This window comes from Buceros rhinoceros, unplaced genomic scaffold (assembly GCF_000710305.1).
Source record: "Buceros rhinoceros silvestris isolate BGI_N320 unplaced genomic scaffold, ASM71030v1 scaffold30562, whole genome shotgun sequence".
NCBI lineage: Eukaryota > Metazoa > Chordata > Aves > Bucerotiformes > Bucerotidae > Buceros > Buceros rhinoceros.
Window position 1 is genome coordinate 7,713 of NW_010398890.1, and position 22,752 is coordinate 30,464.

The 22,752-nt window shown below is 46.3% G+C and overlaps 1 protein-coding gene across 5 annotated transcripts in view; it reads left to right on the top strand.

The window, feature by feature from the left end:
- WHSC1L1 (Wolf-Hirschhorn syndrome candidate 1-like 1) overlaps nt 1-22,752 on the top strand; it is a 27,816-nt gene that overhangs the window by 358 nt on the left and 4,706 nt on the right. For 2 of the 5 annotated variants that reach the window (XM_010131274.1, XM_010131276.1), the window contains exons 2-18: nt 1-441; nt 2,660-2,728; nt 3,182-3,341; nt 3,755-3,909; nt 4,644-5,147; nt 5,972-6,098; nt 8,819-8,919; nt 11,249-11,294; nt 11,692-11,822; nt 12,350-12,478; nt 13,143-13,269; nt 13,680-13,877; nt 14,444-14,614; nt 18,707-18,856; nt 21,063-21,219; nt 21,788-21,990; nt 22,444-22,556. The exon at nt 1-441 is cut by the window's left edge and continues 25 nt beyond it. In XM_010131274.1, the coding sequence (XP_010129576.1) occupies nt 1-441; nt 2,660-2,728; nt 3,182-3,341; nt 3,755-3,909; nt 4,644-5,147; nt 5,972-6,098; nt 8,819-8,919; nt 11,249-11,294; nt 11,692-11,822; nt 12,350-12,478; nt 13,143-13,269; nt 13,680-13,877; nt 14,444-14,614; nt 18,707-18,856; nt 21,063-21,219; nt 21,788-21,990; nt 22,444-22,556 (2,982 nt within the window). Of the gene's footprint in view, nt 442-2,659; nt 2,729-3,181; nt 3,342-3,754; nt 3,910-4,643; nt 5,148-5,971; nt 6,099-8,818; nt 8,920-11,248; nt 11,295-11,691; nt 11,823-12,349; nt 12,479-13,142; nt 13,270-13,679; nt 13,878-14,443; nt 14,615-18,706; nt 18,857-21,062; nt 21,232-21,787; nt 22,006-22,443; nt 22,557-22,752 lie in introns of all 5 variants that reach the window. The other 3 variants (XM_010131273.1, XM_010131275.1, XM_010131277.1) reach the window with 3 other exon arrangements.

The window sequence follows — 22,752 nt, forward strand, 5'->3', positions numbered from 1 at the left end:
GAGCCCCAAGCCAAATCCCAGCCATACGGCCAATATCCCAACGGCTCTGCCAATGGCTTTGGTACCGGCAGGAACTTCAGTCCCCCCGAGTATTACCAAATGGAAAACTCTGCCGCAAGGCCACACGAAGTTCTGGAAAAACCTCCCCCTCTGCAGCCGCCGCCTCTGCCACCACCTTCCGTGTCACAAGCGGTGATTCCAAAGAAGACTGGCTCACCAGAGATCAAATTAAAAATAACCAAAACTATCCAGAACGGCAGGGAATTGTTTGAGTCCTCCCTGTGCGGGGACCTTTTAAATGAAGTACAAGCGAGTGAGTACGCTAAGGCGAAACATGAAGGGAGAAAAGAGAAAAGGAAAAAAAGTAGCAAGCATGACTCTTCCCGATCGGAAAAGCGCAAGTCGCACAAAATTCCAAAATTAGAACCAGAGGAGCAAAATGTAAGTGGAATAACGAACGGTTTGAGCCATCTGTATGCCTGATGTTGTTGATGGAGCACATGTCTTCGACAGGGGTTTCCCTTCCATTTCGCTGTGTACGCTGTGAAAGTCATGAGGCTTTGTTTACCTGTCGGGTACTCAATAGCAGGTTACTAGGAACCGCGTTTGTAGGACAACACAGTTTTGGTTGAAGGACTGCCTACAAAAAATAAATGTTAGAAGATATTATGTAATATTTTAAAATATTATTTAGCATTTTTGGCCTGTTTAGAGTTTGCTGCCCTTCAGACAGGAGCTTTTGGCCTGTTTAGAGTTTGCTGCCCTTCAGACAGGAGCTTTTGGCCAAAAGCACGCACACATTCCTAGAACCGCCTCTCAAGGTGACACTGGGTTCCCCAGTGGAAGGTTGGGTTACTTGGAGTGTTCTGCACTGCAGCATTTAATGAGGTTTTGGAAGATATTCTGTATACTGTGACGATGTGCAGAACCCACGAGCTGTGGAGCGTGTGGGGAAGCCAGTAGGAATTAGTATTCTAAACCGGTGGGCAAAGGAGAAGGACCAGCTGACTCAGCAGACTGTGGAAGAGTTCAGTACTGATGTTGTTGCCATTTCTGTCAAGTTTTGTGATACGGTTGTGTGTGCGCGGTGGGGGTGTACATGTATAACTGGTGTTTTAACTTGATTCCAGGAAGTAGAGACACAAATTACTAGTTTTTGCCACTCCTGGCCATTGTTTTTCTTTCATTTTTATACGCTGCTTCATTGCTTCTGTTTCCGTTTCTCTTGCTTATTCCTGCCAGCTCTGTGATACTGGTTTCTGTGTTTCCCAGTTTGAGGGGAATGGATAGCAGAGAGGGGTGGTGAGTGTCAAGAATGGGGAAGTTGCCATATTGGGCCAGGAGAGGGCTTGCCCAGCTTGGCCTGGGCTGGGCTGTTACATGATATAGTGAATTTTTGTATGCTCGGGTGAAACCCCTGGGTTCTCGTTGCTTGTGGGAGGTTCATACAGCAGGTTCACATGCTCGATGTAGTAGTGGTGGTGTTTTCAAAGGCAGACACACTGGTTTCACGTATGCACCCCTCCCCAGGAATATTCACAAGTCTTATAGCTGGTCAGCGGAGATCAGCTTGGTGACATACCAAGATTTTGGGTTTCTACCTGGGTTCACGACCATAGGTCACTCTAGTGAAGCTCAGGATGATCTCAGTGAGGTGAAGTTTCTCACTGCAGCAGAAGAAAGGCCAGAGTCATTGCCATGCTTTCTGCTGTCCCAGGAGGAATCGTTTTTGCCCAGCAAATACTAGTGTCATCGGTCTGAGATGACGGTTTCACAGGCAGCTCTAAACGAGACACTGGCCCATGCCCGCTCCGACCCGAGTCATCCTAGGTGATGTTCCACGTGTGTTTCCTGGTTTCCCTGAGCTGAGGCGTGCCGTACTGCCTAACACGGGGCCCTCGCTGTGTGTGGACTAGGTGTAATTTGGGTTAACAGCATTATTAGTTTCTCTCAGTGTGTCTGACTCCTAGGAAAAGAAGATGCCTGGTCGCTGTGCTGTTAGATAGTCCACGGCTCACTCTTATCTTCTCAGCCACTTTGCCATCCTGCTCCCTATCATGGCCACCACTGCTGGTGCTGGCTTCTGCCCAGTGCTGGTCTCACTCCTGCTCCGCCTGAATAGAGGCCGTACCTGCCTCAGCCTGGCTCAGAAATGCACTGTGGGCTCTGAGGGGTTGACTTTTCATCCTCCAAATAGATTTGTTGACTTTACGCAATTTAATGCTGATTTTACTTTATTGTGTATTTAATACGATTTTTGTAATGAGATATCTTATACAGTGAGACTCACCGTCTTGCTGTGGCTACCCTTTGTATGTTCTTTTGTTTCTGTGAAGTTATGTATTAATTTAGGTGGGAAATTACTGGGTTTTCCTGTCCCCAAGTGTGGTGTTCTCTCGGCCTTTACAGGAGAACGTTGCTGTATGGAGGTGTGGTGGCGATGTAAATAGTGTAGGGAAAAGGTATTTTCTGATTATGATGCCGCTGTGTTTTGAACTGGGCCTAAGGAGTCACATATTCATTTTTTCCAGGTTCATGGTTGCCTTTCTCTCTCTGAATTATTTTTTCTGCCCAGTTTCATTATTAGCTGTTTGTGTTTCACTGTCCCCTCACCTTGTTTGTGTTCCTTTTTTTCTCTTCGTTGTGACCCATTTCCTAGAGACCAAACGAGAGGCTTAGCACGCAGTCAGAGAGACCAGGAGCAGAGACAGTGCTGGAGGAACCCCCGGTTAGTACATACGCCGATTAACCCCTTTTGAACTTCGAGCGCATTGTTGTTCTCGGACTTGTTATTCCATGGATCCTTCAGTTTGTCAGATAAATCAGTTGCCATTTCTTTGAAGCTCTTATTAATCGTTACGGCATCAGAACAGCTCCCATATTGTATTTATTGCTTTATTTTATCCCCAAAGCAACATTCTTAATAGACTGAGGGAGCAGAAACCTTTGGGGAGGGTGGTAGGGGTTGCTGTTGTGTGTCGTAGTTTGTCAGGAGCTATCTTGTTTAATTCCTGGCTGTAGGTAGCTCCTTTCTGTTGTGTTTCTAAGAAATGTTTCTCTTGCGTTCGATTATCGAACCTCAGGGACAGCTGAGAGAAAAATAACAAGTCCCTATGGATGGTGTGTGCATCTGAGTGCGGTAAGTTGCTTTCAGTGGCTTTAAGCTTGTGTTTCCTTGCAGGTCCAGCAGTTGTTGCCTTCTCTTCCAACACAAGTCACCCATGACATCAAGTTTCAGGTTGGCGATCTGGTTTGGTCCAAGGTGGGAACATACCCATGGTGGCCTTGCATGGTTTCGTGTGATCCACAGCTTGATGTTCATACCAAAATCAATACAAGAGGTAAGGGAGGAGGATCTTTGCCGGAGTACATCAGGAGTCTGTAGTTTTTCCTTTTTCTTCTCTTTGAACTGCCTTGGTGGGACGGATCGTGCTTGTGTGTGCGTGTGCTAAACCGGACTGTTGTAGAACCAGTACCTGTTAAATCACCTCCCCAGATGAGCCCGCGCAAACCGGCTCCCGCGATTCTCCAGTCAGTGCATTTATGGGAAGTCACTGCTGAGTGAGTGTTCAGAGTGGACACGGTATAGTTGTCTACCCATCTGAAACCGGTCTAAAGCTAGGCCCATCCTTCCTTCTTGGCTTCAGCTTGGTACATCTGCCTGCGGGAGCTGGGCGGTGTGGAGGAGGAAGGTGTGAGCTCAACCAGCAAAGCGATGTTGATGAACCTGCTGACGAGAGTGTTTCATTTCCAGGTGCCCGTGAATACCATGTTCAGTTTTTTAGCAACCAGCCCGAGCGGGCGTGGGTGCACGAGAAGCGGGTTCGCGAGTACAAAGGACACAAACAGTACGAGCAGTTACTGGCCGAGGCTGCTAAGCAAGCCAGCAACCACTCTGAGAAGCAGAAGGTATGGCAGCACTGGTTGTGTGGAGGGCTCTCCGCAGTGCCCGTGGCAGTGACAGTCCCGTGGGGCAGGTCTGAAGCTCAGTAGCTGTTCACCTGTGAGAGTCATCTGCGTTTCACTGGCAGAAGTGTTTTTCAGAAAGATAACTCATGACTTTCATGTGCAGAGGCTGATAGCTGTGGCTCCTCTCGGTGGTAGTCACCCTGGACACTGGAGATAATTTCTCATCTGTATTGGAATAGTAAATAAAAACAGGGCCTGTGTGTTCCCTGTTCACCTGTTCTTTGGAAAATGTGGTTTTTAAAGGTACTAGGGGATGTGTGGTTTTTTTTCCAGTGTTCTGTTGGAAGGGAAACATTAGTGACAGGAATGAATTACTGTGACTGCTTCAGTCAACGTTCACACTAATCAGAATATCAATGTGGAAGGAGAAGGGTGTTTACAGGAAAACCAGGAGGATTTGAGTATATAAATTAGGATTAATTCTGTGTCTTGTTGGTTTTTCGAAGGTGTAACTTGGGACAGATGGTTTCAATTGTGGTAGTCATATGATGCAGCTCGAGTGTCTGTTGGTACTCTGAGCAGGACATTCGCTGTCCTTCCAGAAAACACCCTATAAATGAAGAGCAAACTTAAATCTACTGCCTGAGAGATGTAAAGAACCTCAGGATTGCATTTGAAGTGCTGTATGTGGCAAAATCGTCAGTGTAATTAGCTGCTTGTCTTTGTTCCTTAAGATTCGGAAGCCAAGGCCGCAGAGGGAGCGTGCTCAGTGGGATATTGGTATTGCCCATGCTGAGAAAGCGTTGAAAATGACCCGGGAGGAAAGAATAGAGCAGTACACCTTCATTTACATTGACAAAGAGCCGGAGGAGGCTCTGTCAAAAGCCAAAAAGACTGCTGCTTCAAAATCAGAGGCCAAGAAGAACCGACGGCCGAAGCCGGCCCTGAACACCCAGCCAGAACATGCCAACATGGTGGCAGCATCGCCTTCAAACGCCGAGGCACGAAGACAAAGCCAGCGGCGGCAGTCGAGTGTGGAAGAAGAGGAGCCGCCTCCTGTGAAAATCGCTTGGAAGACAGCTGCGGCTAGAAAATCCTTGCCAGCCTCCATAACCATGCACAACCTGGACCTCCAGAAATGTAACATGTCTCCAGTTGTTAAAATTGAACAGGTTTTTGCCCTTCAGAATGCAGCTGGGGATGGAAAACTCATCGACCAGTTTGTTTATTCCACTAAGGTACGTGCCATGTGTAGGGACTCTGCTTTTGTTCTTGAATTGTCCCAAGTCTGCCTTACTGTGGAGCTCACACACATGTCCACCAGGGTCTCAGAGCACGCGTTCCTTTTGCTGGAGAGATGAAATCTAACCGATGTGGCCACAGAACCTTTCGGAGCGCTGAACTCTTCGTTTCAGTGCAGCCAGAGGGCTCTGGCAGTAACCAGCGTCACTGGTGGCAGAGGAGCTCCCTGCAGTCGGTCACAGTTATGCTCATAGCAGTTCAAAATATTAAAGCTGTTTAACTCCAGCTTCCTGGTTGAAAGCATCCAGAAATTCTCTGTAAATCTTACAATTGTGGGAAACAATTGGATGAGATGACGGAACTGTTAATGATGTACTAAAACGTCATAACTGCGTTTTGTATAACAGACCTTTAAAACAAGTTCTGCCTCCCGGCTTCCTTCAGGTGCAGAGCAGCTTCCCACAGTCAGTGTAAGGAAAAGGTTTAGGACTATCTCTCTGCCTCCTTCTCCCGCCTCTCTCCCTGGAGGGTATTTATTTCATCCTAAGCATTGTAGAGAAGGTAACGTTTAGAAAAGTCACTGGAATATGTTGGTTGTGTGGGGTGGTTTGTTTTTTTTTTAACTCATGTAGGGGAAGATTGAGGGGGATGGGAAGCCCTGCAGGGAAGCAGCTCGTAGCAGGTATCATTGTGTGTGTGTGGTGCATTGAAGAGCGCTGAATGACTCTGTCCTGAGGTTCAGGAGTAGATCGAGATGCCTGTCAGCAACAACCCAGACGTGAAGAGGTTAAGACCATCTTTCCTTTCTTTTCTTTTTAAGGGAGTTGGTAACAAAACAGAAATAAGTGTCAAAGGACAAGAGAAACTTAATTCTTCATCAGTACCAAGAAATGAAAAAGCAGCAGTGCAAAACGTGTCCTCTCCCGAAACGACTCCTGGATCAACAGGTGGGCAGAATTGCAGAATCCTCTGAGCTTGAGCAATCGAGCATTTCAGTTCAGATACCAAACGTGGCTTTTTCTCGTTAAATGATTATTAACACCTTTCTGTTTACACAGTAGTTGTAACAAGCATGGCGAGCGTAACACCATGAGCTTGAGAAACGCAGGGTGTCTTTGTGACAGGATTCGCTGGTTTGGCCTCTGAACTTCCAGCATCTGTGACTGGCAGTGTCTGAGTCAGCGTGCTGAAGGACGGGGGCCTGTGGCGAGCAGTCGGTTTAGGGGACAGCATTGCAGCTGTGTGATAGCAGAGTGCTGGGGTGGCTTCTGGCACCAAACGTGGAATACCCAAGCTGGGATCAAAGCAAAGGGAACCTGGGGGAGGCAGAGCTCAGGCTCTGGATCGGGATGGGCCTTCCCTGGGCTCTGTTGTGGAGCTCCTGCATGGCCTTTGTAAGGGTGGAGATTTTTTAAACTAGCTTCAACTACCTCCCTCAGCAGAACAAGGTAACGTTTGCCTTCGAAAGGTGCTTTAGGGGCCGCATCATAAAGCACTGAGTTCTGAAGTATCATGTCTGAGGGAGAAAAACCACTGAAGCAAATAATGGAGCTTGAGAACAAGGTGTTTGGAGTTTAGTTGGTAGTACAGAGAGGAGGAGGAAGATAACCGGGATGAGCTCTCTCTGGACTTAGAATAGACACCAGTGTTTTTCATGTTTTGATGTTTGAGAAATAGCTGATGGGATTTGTCTTCCAAAGGGACTGAGTCTTTCCCCAGCAGCAGAAATTTGTCTGCAGGATGCCCTCTGCTCATCCTCAGGAGGAGACAGATGCCCTTGGTGAAAGGGTGGAGGTTCCTGGAAAGAGACAGTTTTGAGTCATTGTAACCAAGAGCTTTTCAAGTTCCTCCAGTCCTTATAGTGACTTCTGTTTTTCAGCCACAGGTTTTGTACAGGCCGTGTGAAACTCCCACTAACTGTTGTGTGCTTGTTTCTGTGTAACACCCTGTAGGGTGCATGAGCTTCCCAGCAGCAAACACTCCAGTCACTCTCAAAGCCATTGCCAAAGGGCAGACAGTTATTGGTACCCTCTCACGGAATATAGCTGCAAAGACTTTTTTTCAAATTTAAGGTCACCGAAACTTTAGAATACCTTTACAACAAAGTTTTACAGACCTAGGAGTCCTTATTGGTAACCTGCATCTAGAGATACACAGTTCCATAACGCCAGGGAAATAATTCTGCCACTGGAAATCCAGTAATAAGAGAAGAGCTGTGAGAATTCATAGAGCCTCTGGTCTTTACGTGCAGCTGAAACAGGACTGGCCTGACCTGATCTGACCTGGCCAGTAATGAGGTAGATTGCTGGTCTGGAACCTGTCCTAAAATGCTGGGTCAAAGTGTGCATGAAGACGGGGTGAGAGCATGTGGAGGTGATGCGCTGGGTCCTTGCAGAACAGGAAGAGGAGAAGGTGCTGGTTGCATTGGTCAATGTTGCTTTCAGCCAATGTTAGCTGCACAGATTCTGGGGTTTCTCCTCCGATACAGGGCTTGCATCTTATGTGCTTTGCCACAGTGGGGCAGCACAGGAAGAAAATACCTTATTGATGAAATGAACTGCTTGGTCACAATCACTCAAATCTACTGTCAGGCGCTTCAGAGAATTTTGGCTGAATGCAAAGGGGACAAGAGATGGCCCCTGGCTTTAGTATCGAGACCCGTCGTAGCTCTGAGTGTCTCTGGTGCAGGAAGCCAGCTTCTGGTCCCATGAGCATGCAGTTTTGCTTGGAAGAACACAGACTGGTTTACATTCATGTCGTCTTCAGGTGAAACACCCAAAACTGGAAAACATGGGTAATGCTTCACAGCAGATAACTGTAACTCTTCAGGTTCCGGTTTCCCATCGGTACAGCTCTTGGAGTGAGCTTTGTTTCCACACGTGGGGTTGAGCACGTGTTTCCCAGTACGCCCTTTTTGGAGGTACTGTAGCATAGGAAGGTCTGATACTGCCAGCCTTGGCTGTCGAAAAAGCAGAAGCTCCTGCTTCCTCTCTGGAAATGTCACCATCACCTCCATTAATCTGAACTTCTTTTCCATGGTAATATTTTCAAAACCTTGGTTTTCACTTTCAGTAAGTGTAATAACACATCATGATCACGGCTGTTTGTGCCGAGTTTTTATTCACCTCTCCAAACCTTTACTAGAGTTGTGTTCAGACCTCGTCCTGCTGCCGTGTGGGTCGTACGCTCAGTTTTTGTGCTGGCCAGTGCTGATGGGCCACTCCCCGCAGCACAGGGCGCAGAACTGGCATTCTGAGCGAACACTGGGAGCTGCATTTTGTCGTAAATTTCTGGGTTGTTTAAGAGGAAGATGTTGGCTGTGGATACTTCCATAAATACCAAATACCCCGGGTTAAAAGTTAACCAAAGTGAAACCTGTGTTATGAGAGGTGTGTGACAAAAATCTGTTTGCCCTAAACTGGGTTTCAATGGTTTGTTTCGCTCTGTTACTGCTGTCTTTTTCCTGGAGCTGATCTCTCTTTAATCAGAACGTGTTGTCTGCGACCACAGCACCGCTTGGCAAATAGCTTGGAACTGAACTGGAAATAAAACATTGGAAAGAGGAAAGAGACTTGGTTTCGTTACTTACCCGTTGATGTGGTGTTGGCCGTCTTGCTGTGCCTCAAATACAAGGAATCGTATCATGGAAACCTTTTTCCTTCTCCAGGTTCTGTAGAAAAGAAGCAACAGAGAAGATCGATTCGCACCCGCTCAGAGTCTGAAAAATCCACCGAAGTTGTGCCAAAGAAGAAGATCAAAAAGGAGCAGGTTGGCTTCCTCCATGTAGAGAGTTAAAATATATTGTATTCATAAATGTTGTGGCTTATATTGGTGCCTTTTTATTTCTCTCCATTTTTCCCCATCGGGTTTCGTTTTGGACTATCCTCCATGAAATCCCCCCATTGCTGTGACTCTGCTACTGGCATCTTCACAGTATCAGTCAGGCTATGGAAACTGGGAACTCACTGATGCAAGACTCTAACCAACCGGCCATCTTCCCTTTGAGATTTCTGTTCTGAGCAAAGTGATTTTGTTTCAGTAATTTCTCTGATGGATTTGCTGCCAGGTTCCTTCCTTTTGCTCTTGATTTAGCTGCTGGTTTGTGTTGAGGTTTTGTTTTTCAGATGAAGTTAGACTGGTTAATCTGACCACTTTTGAAAATGGACTTTCAGAATGATTTAACATAAAGATGAGTAGTCAGACTTCTGTGTCGGCAGACATCAGCAAAACAGACCTTCTGGGATATACGGTTTTTTTGTCCTTAACTAGATCTAACGTGTACAGGGCACTCCTTTAATCTGGATGTCAGACAGACAAATGTTGTTGCTTTAAAAAGTTATAAAAGCTCCTGCGTGGAAATGAGTAGGAAAGTTCAGCGGATGGACACTGATACTGAAAACTCAATACGCTTCTTTAACAAGTTTGTCAAAGTTGTTGGTTCTTTTCCTTACGCGGCTAATTTTCCCTCCTCAAGGGCCTCTCCTCTTGAAACCTGAGAATTTTATATAAAGTGTTTTGTAGGATAGCTTTTACCAGTGAGAACTTTTAAAAAGGGACAGTCAGGCTAAAGATTTATATGGGAAGGGGAAAAAAAATGGATTTATCTCCGATTTTAATTTATTTTTTGCCCTTTACGCTTTGTTTTGCACTTCATTCACCTCAGAGATGAAAGGGGACCCAGTGGCTTTTTTTTTCACGTTTTTCTTTTGATGCCCTAAGTATTTACACATGTTGAGCAGAACCACCCTCTAACTCGAGATAAAGCAACTTAAACGTTGGACATGAAGTACCTGACGAACTCCCTGAAGCCTCTTGTCAAGAGGTGTTGCAGTCTCCCTGTTTTCAAATGAGTTATTTTATGGTTGTAAATGTTTCTTAATTTAACAAAGGTATAAGAACCAACAATATGAACGTCATGGGTCCCAGTTAGCTTTGCTTGCTTATATGATCCAGCTAACGAAGACTATGAACGTGGAAGTGCTTTTCTCAGGAAAAGTATATGACGAAAAGTTGAACCCAGGTGCACTGTAATGCGCATAACCTTGAATGTATTAAGTTATATTAAAAAACCCAATCTCACTAACTTCTTACAATTATGCAACAATATTTGTTACCCAAAGTCAAGTTTTCTTGCAACTGATTCCCAAATTAGTCTGCAACAACTTGGTATAAAATTATAACTGGAACGAGTACAATTAATGGGAAAAACAAAATGTTAATGCTACTGTTACAGTGACTAGTGGAGAAATAAAAATGATTGTTTAGATTTTATATTTGTATTATGAAATGTATCCTATACAAATCCTTCTATTGTATGTTTTTACCTATTGTACAACAAAATAAAATATTTTTTAAAAAAATTATAGAACAATCCTTAAATATTTACTAAATGTGTTTCTACATGCATATGTAACCACATTGTAAAGAAATAACCTGTAATTCTTAACCTTAAAACCAGGGTTTTAGGCAACAGCTCTCTTCTGTAATTATGAGACAGTCGCCAGATTCTGACGTGTTACATGTAGATGGGCAGAGCAGTTTCTAAACTCAACCTCCTGCCGTAGGACCCAGAACTTGAAGCGCTTTTGCCAGGTTGTGAACTGGGGTGTTGCTGGTGCGTCTGAGCCCCATCCTCCGGCTGTATAGAGCCCTGCGGCCCTCTCGCCCCCAGCGCTCTATACAGAGGACGCTGGCCTGGAGCTCAGGAGTGCTCACTCTCTGGAGGGCCCGAAATGTTAGCGATGCCTTAATTAATGTTCCCGTAACCCAGAGTCAGACCTGGGCAGGGCAACGAGTGCTCGCGGAGCGGAGGGGTTCGCAGAAGCGTCAGGGCTGGCTGCCAGAACAAGCCCCGTTTCTGCCTGCTGGACACTGACAGAGCTGCCCCAACACCCTCCTGCCCTCCTGCGGGACCTGGCCGCCTGGTGTCCAGCGTTCAGCGTAGGCAGCTAGGATTAACCCCACGGGGCAGAGGGCTCCCGCTGGGCGCAGCTCCAGCGGAGCGCAGAGAGGCTAACCCTTAAACTTGAATGTTTGCTTTGTGATACCAGCGAGAAGGTTCCTCTGGTTTTAACTGTGGCTTTTCCTATTCAAACAGGTGGAAGCGGAGCCGCTGGCAGCAGTGAAGACAGGACTGCAGAAAGGTGAGTGACGTTCAGGAACAAGCCGCAGTAACGCTTCCCGGCACTTGGGCGGCGGTTTTCACACTGTAAACTGCAGAGGTCTTGGTGATGAGCACGAGAGATGCTGACCTTAACGTCTCCTGTGGGGGTTTTCTGGGGCCTTGTGGCTGGTTTGTTTGTGCGTTGCTAGTTGGAAGGGTGGTTTGTTCCTGAGCGCTAGTGTAAGTCCTTCTGACGTACATTAAAAAAAGTCTTTGCTTAGCTGCACTGTGGAGATGAATGATGAAGAGGGAGTCTCCAGTACAGGCTAGCAGATAAAGTGCAGCTTCAGGCTCTCTCTCATCTTTCTTTCTCCTTTATTAATTTCAAGCAAAGTGGAGAACATATTTTAAAACTAACTTCAGTGTGTTGTGTTAAGGTGCCAGCGAGATTTCAGATTCTTGTAAACCTCTGAAGAAAAGGAGTCGTGCCTCGACGGATGTAGAGCTGACTAGCTCAGCATACAGAGATACATCTGACTCCGACTCAAGAGGACTTAACGATTTACAGGTAAAGGCATCTTGTTTCTCACCGGGACTGGCTCCTTTAATCTGCCATGTAACGGGATTTTCGGTGGCCTGTTGCTAAATGGGAACACTCTGTTTCTACGGATTTCATGTCTCTTCTATTCCAAGGAATAAACCTAGTCCTGTTCTTTCCAATCCCCTCTGTTGTATTGTTATTAAAAAGATAAAATCTTTCTTTAGAAACTTTCCTACGTTGTCTGACAAAGCGTTGGTTCTGGTCACTGACGGGAGGTGGTTGGGTTCTTTGGGGGCTGGAGAATGCTGCTGTATCTGGTGCGGAACTGAGAGCTGTCTGGGAAAGCCAGACCAGTCTCTCTTGTGCGGTTAAAAGCCCTGTCAAGAGGGCAGCACTGCTTGTACCACCCTGCTGAATCCAGCAACTTCCAAGGACCTTTGTATCCCTGGACATATCGAATGGCCCGATTAGGGGGTGCTATAAATGCTTTCTCACAGGGAGGTTGTTCTTTGGAAGTGTCCTGTTTGAGTGCCTGGGATTTCTCCTCTTTGTAGGGTAGTTTTGGAAAACGTTCGGACAGCCCATCAGCTACTGCCGATGCTGATGCTTCTGACGTGCAGTCAGTAGACTCCAGCTTGTCCCGCCGAGGAACTGGAACCAGTAAAAAAGACACGGTTTGTCAGGTAAGCGATGGTACTGTAAAGAAATCGATACTAAAGGTGTGCTGTCCGTTTCTGCTGGTTTGAGCTGACACTTTTGCTTTAACCATGTCTCATAATTTGACATCTCAGTTAAAATAACAAGGCTTTTAGGAGTTTTTAAGCCCGGAAATGATTCATAAGCCCTCCTGCAAGCTGGAAAGCTCAGAAGCTGGGAGGTGCTATCTAACCCGCACCTGCTCGCGCAGGTACAAATAGCAGATGCTGCTTTTTGCTCCATTCCAAGATTCCAGTTGGCCTTTCAGGATAGGGCAGAGTGAGAATTTTCTAGTATTTTGGAGAGAAAATCCTGGAATCTTCTGGCCAGTTTCCTGGTCAGTAAAAAGGGAACAGGTGGCTCTTGCTCTTCAGGTGCATGAGAACATGAGGAGCCCCAGTGGATGCAGCAGTGCCTGTCCCATCTCTGTCCAGGCTGGCGCTGGCAGGAGAGCAAGATGCGGGAAATGCCGGGATTGATTTCAGCCTGGAGACTTACCAGCTCTGCCATGGGACGCAGGCCAGCTCTCCTGCCTTTCCTTAGCTCTGAAGAGGTGTCAGCCAGTTTCTCTCCTTTGTTAACATCGGTAGTGGTTTGCGCCGAAGCGTGTCGGGTGCCCTTCGTTCCGTGATGAGCTCTCTGCCTGTTTAGATCTGCGAGAGCTCGGGCGAGTCACTGGTGTCCTGCGAGGGCGAGTGTTGCAGCGTCTTTCACGTGGAGTGTCTCGGCCTGCAGTCTGTGCCCGAAGAGAAGTTCATCTGCACTGAGTGTAAGAACGGTGAGTGCCTTCCTGAGTCTGAATAACGGGCAGGGATCTCCCGCCTTGCTAAGGAGCCCTGCTCTGCGGGGCAAACTGAGGAGGTGAGTTGTGAGGTTTTGGGCCTGGGTCTGCATTATTCCATGACTTTTTTAACCTTCGAGGCTGTATTCTCATTTTCCACTTGGCAAGTACCTAGTGGGAAAAAAAGTAATGAACTGCTCGAGGTTTTACTCAGAATAAGGGACTTTAATGTGACCAGCAATTACATAGTTACTGTGGACTGTAGCAACCAACATACTTGTCTGAAGGGCGGGAGCCCATGTTGCTCCAGCTGGGGTAACTGTTCACTTCAGAATGTTTTCTGACACCGTCTGTATCTCAAAGTGTTGGCTGTTACAGCTGGGCTTCCTTATTCCTTCTTTCACAAGGAGAACACACGTGCTTCTCGTGCAAACTTCCCGGCAAAGACGTGAAGCGCTGTTCCGTCAGCACGTGCGGTAAATTTTACCACGAGGCCTGCGTTCGCAAGTTCGCCACCGCTCTGTTCGAGTCGCGGGGGTTTCGCTGCCCGCAGCACTGCTGCACTGCCTGCTCGGTGGACAAGGATATTCATAAAGCAAGCAAAGGTGAGAGTGGGGCTGGCTTTGAACAGCTGGAGAAACTCCAACGTGTCCTCACAGGAACAATGGACAGAACTCTGCCCTTGCCACTGCAGCAGGGAACAAGGGTTTCCTTCGTAATGAGGTCATTAACGTCAATCTGTTGAGGGTGGGAAACCAGCCAGCAGCCTGAGACCACTAGTGAGGGGTACCCGGATCCACACCCCTGGGTTGTCTCGTGTTGCTGGGTGTCATGGAAGCCAAGGGTTAGCAGTGCACGGCCAAGGAACGGGGTTTTACAACACAGTTGCTAGTGCCTTAGAGTAATGACTTTTCAAGGAAAAAAAAAATCCTTTTAGAAATGAACTAAAAATATTAAAACAAGTAGACTCTGGAGTGATTAAAACCATGTGTTTTTTCTTAACAGAGATTTAAAATGAGTTAACTTCTGTGACACTTCTTTGTTAAAGATGTAAATGTTTCTTTTTAACGAGTGCTCTGGGGTAAAACCCAGCCTTGCCTCTGTGTGGTGTCTCGTGCCGTATCCCGACTGCGGGGTGACACGGTGGTTTCTCTGCGTTTGTGTTGAACAGGTCGCATGGTGAGATGTTTCAGATGCCCCATTGCCTATCACTCAGGAGATGGCTGTATTGCTGCAGGAAGCTTGTTTGTGTCATCCCACATTCTCATCTGTAGTAACCATTCCAAAAGGACTCACTCCTCATCAGCTGTAAATGTAGGCTTTTGTTTCGTTTGTGCAAGAGGTGAGCACACTTGTTTTTTCCCCTGTTTTATAGTTCTGTGGTCACTTGTGCAGCTTAGCGATAAAATACTGTATTTCATGAAGAACTCCCTTGGGGCTCTCGGGGATTTAAATGCTGCCTGGGATTTCAATTTTTATTTTATTTTATTTTGGTTAACAGTTCTCATGAGATTTCCACTTGCTGTCTTGGTCTGTAATAGTTGATTCTCAGAGACAGCGATAGGTACTGGGAAGGTCCTACTTGTTTTGCCAGTAGGAAAAAGCGGCTGCCAAGCCCCGAGCTGTGGCCGTTGCAGGCTGAGAATGGGCACTGTGGTGTTACTGACCATCTGTTAAGCAGAAGGGGATTCTTTCACCACTCACAAACTTAAAACTGTTTAAATTTTTAAGGCTAAAAGGTAGGATTTACTCACTAGAAAAATTCATTTTAATTTAAAGCTACCATTGCATTTGAGAACTTTGAAGGAACCCCATTTGCAGTACTGTATGAACAGGTTTCATGCTGGGATTTTCCATGTGCCAAAGCTTTTTGGTTTGGTTTTTTTTCTGTTTGTTTTTTTTTTTTTTTTTTTTTTTTTTTTTTTTTTTTCCACTTGTTACTTTATGGCTCTTAAGTCACTGGTCTTCTGCCAGACAGCAGGTTGGAAAGTTCTGGTGCATCAGTTGCTTTAGTCTCATAATGCAGAAATACCACTAATCGCTCGGACGAGTCGGCGTGGCGTGGTCAGGTATTGGAGGAGTGAGCTGTACCTTACAGGTGTTGTGGAAGTTTGTGTTGGATGTCTTCCTTTCAGCAGCTGTGAAAGGCTGATACGATAGTGAAGATGAGATGAATCCTAAAGTGACTTGTTCGGTCTTCATTCAGGTGGAGGTTGAGGATGGGAACAATTGCCTCGAATTTGCGAGAGCAGAGTAGTAATGAAAGAGCTTTGGATAGGAAGGGAAAGATGGTGCTGGAATTCTTTTCTTTCTACTTGTCTTTTTTCTTCCCCTTTCCTCATTTCCACGTACTTTAGGAACTGTCACAAAAGATCAAGTTTAAAATAAAATATTAAAGAAAACCAGAAGCTCAGAAACAGGAAGTTTTAGAATGAGCTTTAACAAAGCTCCTCTGCATGTGTGAAGAGATGTTGGCAGCGAGGTTCAGTGTTTCTCCTTCTGCAGCTTATTTAAACATTTGGGCCCTCCCTGAAACAGGATATGCCTGATGTGAATCCATCAAAATCGCTTAAATTCCACAGGCAGGTGCAACATTGCGTGTGCCTTTACGCTCTGTGGTTCTAGGGGTGTAGGTAGGGTGATACATGTGCTGTGTTTAATTCCAGCTGGTAGCGTTACTACTGTGCAAATGCACCGTCCGAACAACAAAAGCAGCTGCTGTGTCTCTGAAGACACTGTGAGATGCGGCATTCAGTTGGCAGATGGAGCTTTGGGACACCCCGCATCACATGCACTGATACCTGTCCCTCAGCATTCTTCGCTGAGCCAGTAGTTCCGTCCAAACACCCAACCAAAAGATGCAGAGAGAAGTTGTTTGTTTTCTAGAGCTGGAGCAGCATCGTTCTAAAGAGTTCCTGTGGGAGGCAGAGCAGTTCCGTGACTTCTTCCGCACTTTGGGTTTGTTTTCTCTCTCAGCTGTCCATAGTCAGTCTGGTACCAGGATCAGAGAGAGACTTATGCCATTAGAGGTTCAGTGGATCTCCCCTGGTTTCAGTGGCAGGTAGAAATGTCTCTTGGCAAGGTCCGGTGGTGGCTTTAGTCTGCCCCGTCCGTGTTCCTGTCAGGAGTGCTGGCTGGGAAGATGAGGATGTGTCCCTCTGCTCCTACGTGAGGCTGGTCCTGGGGCCTTGGCGAGTGTCACTGATCCTGGTTACCAAAGCTACGTGGTGCTGGGCTGTGAATGGAGAGCAGTGCCTCCCACCGGGGGACTTGTCTGCAGTGGTCTGGTTTGTGCCAATGTCAGAACACTGCTGAGTAGTATCAACAGACACGGGGTGGTACAAACCAGCTACAGACACTTCTTCAAAGTTGGACTTGGTTAGACCTGTGGCCAGCTACTGCGGGTGCCTGAAGCTGACCCGAGATTCAAAGGTCGTCGAAGAACCTGCGTAGATAAATCTGCAGCAGTTTGTTACAGAGGTGAATCTCTGTGGGAAGTTTTTCTCCCAAGCTTCAGATACTTACTCTGTGACACAAAGGTGTAAAACAGAGTCCTCCTGCTTCTCTTGGGCAGGAGCTGTGTAAAGGCTTATGAAAAGGAGTGCCTGCTGTTTGCAGTCCACCTCATACGACACAAACTGGAATTTAGGAGTAGAATTCCAGAACTGAGTTACAGTGAAGGCGTCTCATTCTGGCTGAAGATGCAGAGCTGTGTTTAGTTACAAAAAGTAAATGAAAGGCAGAAAGAAATTTTCATGCCTTTTTTTTTTTCCCCACATTTGACGTTGTTTTTGTGACTCTGTTTATACATGAATCTCACTTCATCAGACCTGAAACTACACCAGTCTGTATTTTCTCCAGGCAATATAAGTAACCTCTGAACCCCTGCAGATGGAATTTCCTATCCTATATATTCACTGAGCCTTAGTTATGAGAACTTGAAGTTAGAAACCGCTGCCACTGACTGAGTCCTCTGTATTTTACAGCAACTTTGTACTTGTTCTTCTAGAAAGTTCTTGTGGGGTTTGTTTCTACTGGATGTAGCTGGAATCAGGAGCCAATGGGCTTCACCAAAGTGATTGTGTGAGGTTTACATTTAGCAATCTGCCCTGGCTGGGTTGACTTGAGTCCTGCCTAGTCACATGTGGTCAGCGTGAGGGAGGTGAGGTGAGGACAGCGCCTGTGGTAGCAGCACTGGCAGTACCTGCTCAGAGACACGGAACACTGGACGCTCTACACATCCTTGGGCCTCTGTGAGAATGGTTATTTCAGTAGTTTTAGTCGATACCAGGAGAAACGTCGTATTGAGATGCAAAGCATCGCTTAGGTGAGAAAATGCAGAGGTGAGACAATCTCTAGGTCATACATGCTCCCTTATCACGAGGTACTTGAGGTGTACTTTAAGACTTCTTATTCCCCTCCCTGCAATTCTCTTCACGAAGCACATCACAGTTCACCTAACTGCACGTGTAGGTCATGCCGGCTTTACAAATCCTGAGGAGGTGCTTTCCAGGTAGGCTGGTGCCACTCTCCCCACAGCGGTGGTTTAGGGCCCCCATTTCAAAAGCTTCTTTACAGCACTCGGCTTCGCATGTCCCACAGGGGCGAGAGTCGGTGGCTGTCTTGGTACCTCATCTTTCCTGCTTCTTTGGGTTTCAGTTGCTCTGCTCTTCCCGTGAATTACTGGTCAAACACTTCTGTTCCATAGCCACAGGACTGTGACCTGGGCTGCCGGGCTCTGTGGAGCAATGAGGAGAACCTCCTCTTGGTGGAGAGAGGCAGAGGAAAGCCAAGGCCTCGTCCTTGGTGCAGGAGGACAGAGTGCCTGACCGCTGGCTGCGAGAGGGCAGGGCTGGCACAGCTTTACCTGAAAACAGCCAGCGTAGGGCACAGCTTCCATCCGCTCTCCCCTCCGCTGCCTTGCCGAATCACTGGCTCCCCCTTGTTAATTTTTTTCCAACAAGCTATAAAGGCAAACCACTCTCATAGGTAAGGTCTCAGGTGAGCAGTGAGTGGATGGGGAGTTCTTGTGCGCAGCGTCCGCTCCCACGGTTTGCAGCCCCAGCTAACCATGGGATCCCAGCTTGCTGTTTCCACTTGGGAGGGCGGGAGGGTTACACAGGTTTAAAATCAGTTGCTTTACTAGTGCTTCTCTCTAAATGCACAAATCAAGGGCAAAAGCACAAGAGAAATTCCTCATAGAAGCAGCTTATTCATCACAGGTTTCTCCAGTTCAGTGGAATTCAGTCTCTCCAGCATAGAATCTCTTTCTTAGCCAAGAAACTTCCTGTCAGACTTTTCTTTTTCTTCGTTTTATCTTTTTTCATTCACACATAAATGCATTAGAGGTGTTGGTTTGCTTTATTTTTTTTTCTCCTTACGGAATCATGGGTAGTTTCATTGCAACTCATCTCTTTCTGTTTGTTTCGTATAGGGCTGGTAGTGCAGGATCATTCAGACCCCCTGTTCAGTTCATATGCCTATAAGTCCCACTACCTACTGAATGAGTCAAATCGTGCTGAGTTGATGAAATTACCTATGATTCCTCCTCCTTCGTCAGCTTCCAAAAAGAAATGTGAGAAAGGTAACCAAAATAGTTTCTTTCTCTTTAATTTTCTTTCTCTTTTTCTATGATTTCTCTCTTTAAATCAAATGAGAAACGTCTGCTTGTCGGGCACCACTTGCTGCTTTTCAGTAAACTTCACTCATTGGTTATTGTGAGCGTGTGTTCATGTCGTTGGCAATTTTTTTTTTTTAATTACAAAAGGGCTTAAAATAATTGCTGTCACTAAATTCTCCTTGAAAGAAGTTAAATCACTTAGTGTCTGGCCGAGGCTGTTCCAGCTCCAGGGAGACTGTTGATGCAGTAATGTGGAGACAGGTAGAGCTGATATTGTTGCAGTTCAGTGTTACCAGGAGGATGTAAAACAGCTTCTTAAACTGATGTTATGTGTGGAAGAAGAGGGGGGATGTTCTGTTTCAGATCTTTTAGGCAGCTTACGCAGAGGCTGAGAGGAGACAGGGCTTTCTGGGCCGGAGGAGGGTGGGTAGATGGAGGATGGATGGCTGGATTCAGAGCATGGAAAGGCAGTGGGGTTCTGCCTGCCTGTGTGTCCAGGAGTCCTGGGGCCGGGTGCTCGCTGTCTGAAGGGGGAGCGGCAGGAGGTGGGAGGTCCTGGGCGGACAGAGCTTTCTGTCTTGTGCAGAAAACCCTGAGGCTCGGGGGAGAGTGAGCGCTTGGTCCTGGTGCGGGTGGTGCCGAGCATCTCAGAATAGCTCACGGGGATTCTGTGTTGTCTGTGTCAAATACTCAGATGTCACGTTTTATTCCCCGCAGAAATTTGATTTCCTGAGAGCGTTCAGAAACGGTGCCCAATTAACCCTCCACAGTTAGGTCGTTGTGAACGTTCTAGACGGATGGCTTTCAGTAGTTCCTGTGATTCCTGAAAACAAAAATTATTTTGAGCCCTCTGCTTAGCTTGAGCAGCATCTTACTAATGCATCCTGAGAGCAAAGTGCTGGGTTTTTTTCTTGCTTAGCACTGAAAGTTTTGTGTTTGATTTTGTTTGATTTTTGCATCTCTTGGCATTTTACCATGGTGGATAATGTGTCAGTAATTTACACCGGGTCTGTATTTCCTCTGAATTAACATTTCCCAAAAACTACTTTAAAAGGTTATTAAGGGTTTGGGGAGCTCTGGACAACCTGTGTGGTCAGATTTTAACTGGATTTAGCAGAGGAAATACAGCAGTGGTCATGCAGCTGATCTGTTTAAGGAATGCTTCTTGTGACGTGCAACGATCGATCAGTGCGCGATGGTTTTGGAAGCCTATAGCTGGACAAGATTTTCTGATAAATGTTTGAAAGTTACTATTCACGTTTCTTCTGATGTTGTGATTGAAAACGGCTTTAAATACTCTCCAGTCTCTCCCAGATTCTCCATCTGGGACACAAAACCATGTAATTTTTAAAACATTATCTATACAAACTTATATTTTATAATTATATTTTATATACTTACCTATATAAAATATTCCAATCTGTGTAATGACTGTATCAAGTCTTAGTGTATGAGCTGCCGTGCTTGTCGAGAGTGGCTTAGAGATGAGCTGTGGCTTTCCACGTTTAATGCATCTGACAAAACATAAGCCAGCCAACACAGCTTTTGTCCAAATCAGAGGAAACTTCAGAAAACCCCATGACCCGCAGCGCTGAGATTGCCTTGGGCACACACGGAGCTTCTGGGATGGGGACAGCTCATGGGGCGTCTCACTCTGCATTACGGAAACTTTTCTTTTGGTGGCATAAACACCCTGATCACCATTCTTCTGTAATGCCCTTGGCACGAAAGGGCACGGATCAACCTACCGGCTGCGGGTTTGGACGCGCACTAACTGGCTGCTGGGGATTCAGTCATGACAACGTTGGTTGAAAAAGTGTTACTGAAAAACGTCGTTATTTGTTGTCGTTCTGGCCATCACCAGGGAAATCACAGCTGGTGGCACTTCGGGCATGTGGCTTCTCCTGCCAGCTTACCTCATGTTAAAACCTACTCAAATGCTTTTTCTGTAGACCTCTGACTGGGGTCACAACCTGCACCGCGGGTGATTGTGCTGCGCAGACTTTTTTAACCAACGTTGTCAACTTGGACTCGACCCCCTTCTTTTGCCATTTTTTTCCCATGGGGCACATGAGGCTGTAGAACGGGTGATTACAGGGACGTTGATTGCTGCGCACGGGGGAAGCCAATCCTTACTGCTATAAACCAAGCAGGGTTTCTTTGTTTAAAGGTGGAAAACTGTTGTGCTGTGAGTCCTGCCCAGCTTCCTTTCACCCCGAGTGTCTCAACATAGAAATGCCTGAAGGGTGCTGGAATTGCAATGACTGTAAAGCTGGCAAGAAGCTGCGTTACAAGCAGATCGTTTGGGTCAAGCTTGGAAATTACAGGCAAGTTCACTGGTTTTGTGTTAATGCCGGGGATGCTTTTAATGTCCTGCCGAGTTACAGGAAGGTACCCCAAAGCAGCTCGGTCTTCGTAAACAAGATTAGAAACACAATAATTCATACACTTTGTGTCAGGCATTTGATGTCGCCCCTGAAATGAAGCTCTGCTGCTTTTCCCAGGCAGTGATGGATACCTGGCCGCGTTCGGCTCGCTCTGTAGAGCGCAGCAGCCCATGGAAAACAAGGGGCTGTCCTATAGAACCAGGATGTCCCAGCTTGTGCTGCTGTTAGTCACCTGCAGGAATACAAGTGTTTATAGGGCGCCTCAAAAACCCACCATCGTGCCACAGATGTTCTTAAAAGGCTTTTCCAGAACTTGGAGTAAGAACTTTCCCTGTGTTTCACAGGGTGCCTCCCAGGAGCTGCCAGAGGGATTGCGCAGGGGAGGCGCTCAGCCCTGTGAGAAAGGGGAACTGGCTTTGGTTTCTCAGTTCAGTCGGACACGCTCGGAAACTGAGGCTGTGGTTCAAGGAACTTACAATGTCTCTTTGGGTTTTTCTCTGCCTTTCAGGTGGTGGCCAGCAGAGATCTGCAATCCCAGGTCTGTGCCTCTCAACATACAGGGCCTCAAACATGATATCGGGGACTTCCCAGTATTTTTCTTTGGTTCACATGACTACTATTGGGTACACCAGGGCAGAGTTTTCCCTTATGTTGAAGGAGATAAAAGCTTTGCTGAGGGGCAAACTAGTATTAACAAGACCTTCAAGAAAGGTAAAATCAAACAAAGTTTATAGCGGTTTATGACAAAAATTCCACGTGTTTGTGTCTCCATCACCACTTAACCTGCATGGGAATATTCTGTGACTAGTGTTGTGTGTTCACGTACAATTGCGAACATTACATAGAACCCTTGACTGCGGATAAAAACGTGTTTCTTTAAGTGCCTACTCATTGTGTGGTGGTGTGGGCAAGCTCAGTTCTTCCACAAACTGGGAGATGTTAAGATGGAGCTTGGGCTCTGCTGCATGGGATCATTGCTCAGTATCTCAGTTCCTGATGATAGATTCATGATGTGCTGCAATAACTCATTTCTAGCCTGTGATTTTGTTTCTGGAGTTCTGTTCCTAGTTTTTTTTTTTTAAATACATTGAAATACATACATGCGTGGATTTGGCTAACAGCAGCTGGCGCTAAGTGCTTTCTGTTTTGAACTCCCTTGCACAGCACTTGAAGAAGCAGCAAAGCGCTTCCAGGAGCTGAAAGCACAAAGAGAAAGCAAAGAGGCATTAGAAATTGAAAGGAATTCAAGGAAACCTCCACCTTACAAACACATCAAAGTGAGTTGGCTTCTTTTTTTCCTGTTTTTATTCTGCCCATGAGTAAGCTGCACATTTACACCAAGATGTGCCACAATTCAAGCTTAACGAAATGCAGATGAATCATCTTGCTCTTCTTTTCAAGAGCCTTTTGCTCTGTCTTACAGTACCATACAACATGCTTTTAGCAGAGTATTTGTGCAAGAGTTAACAGCTG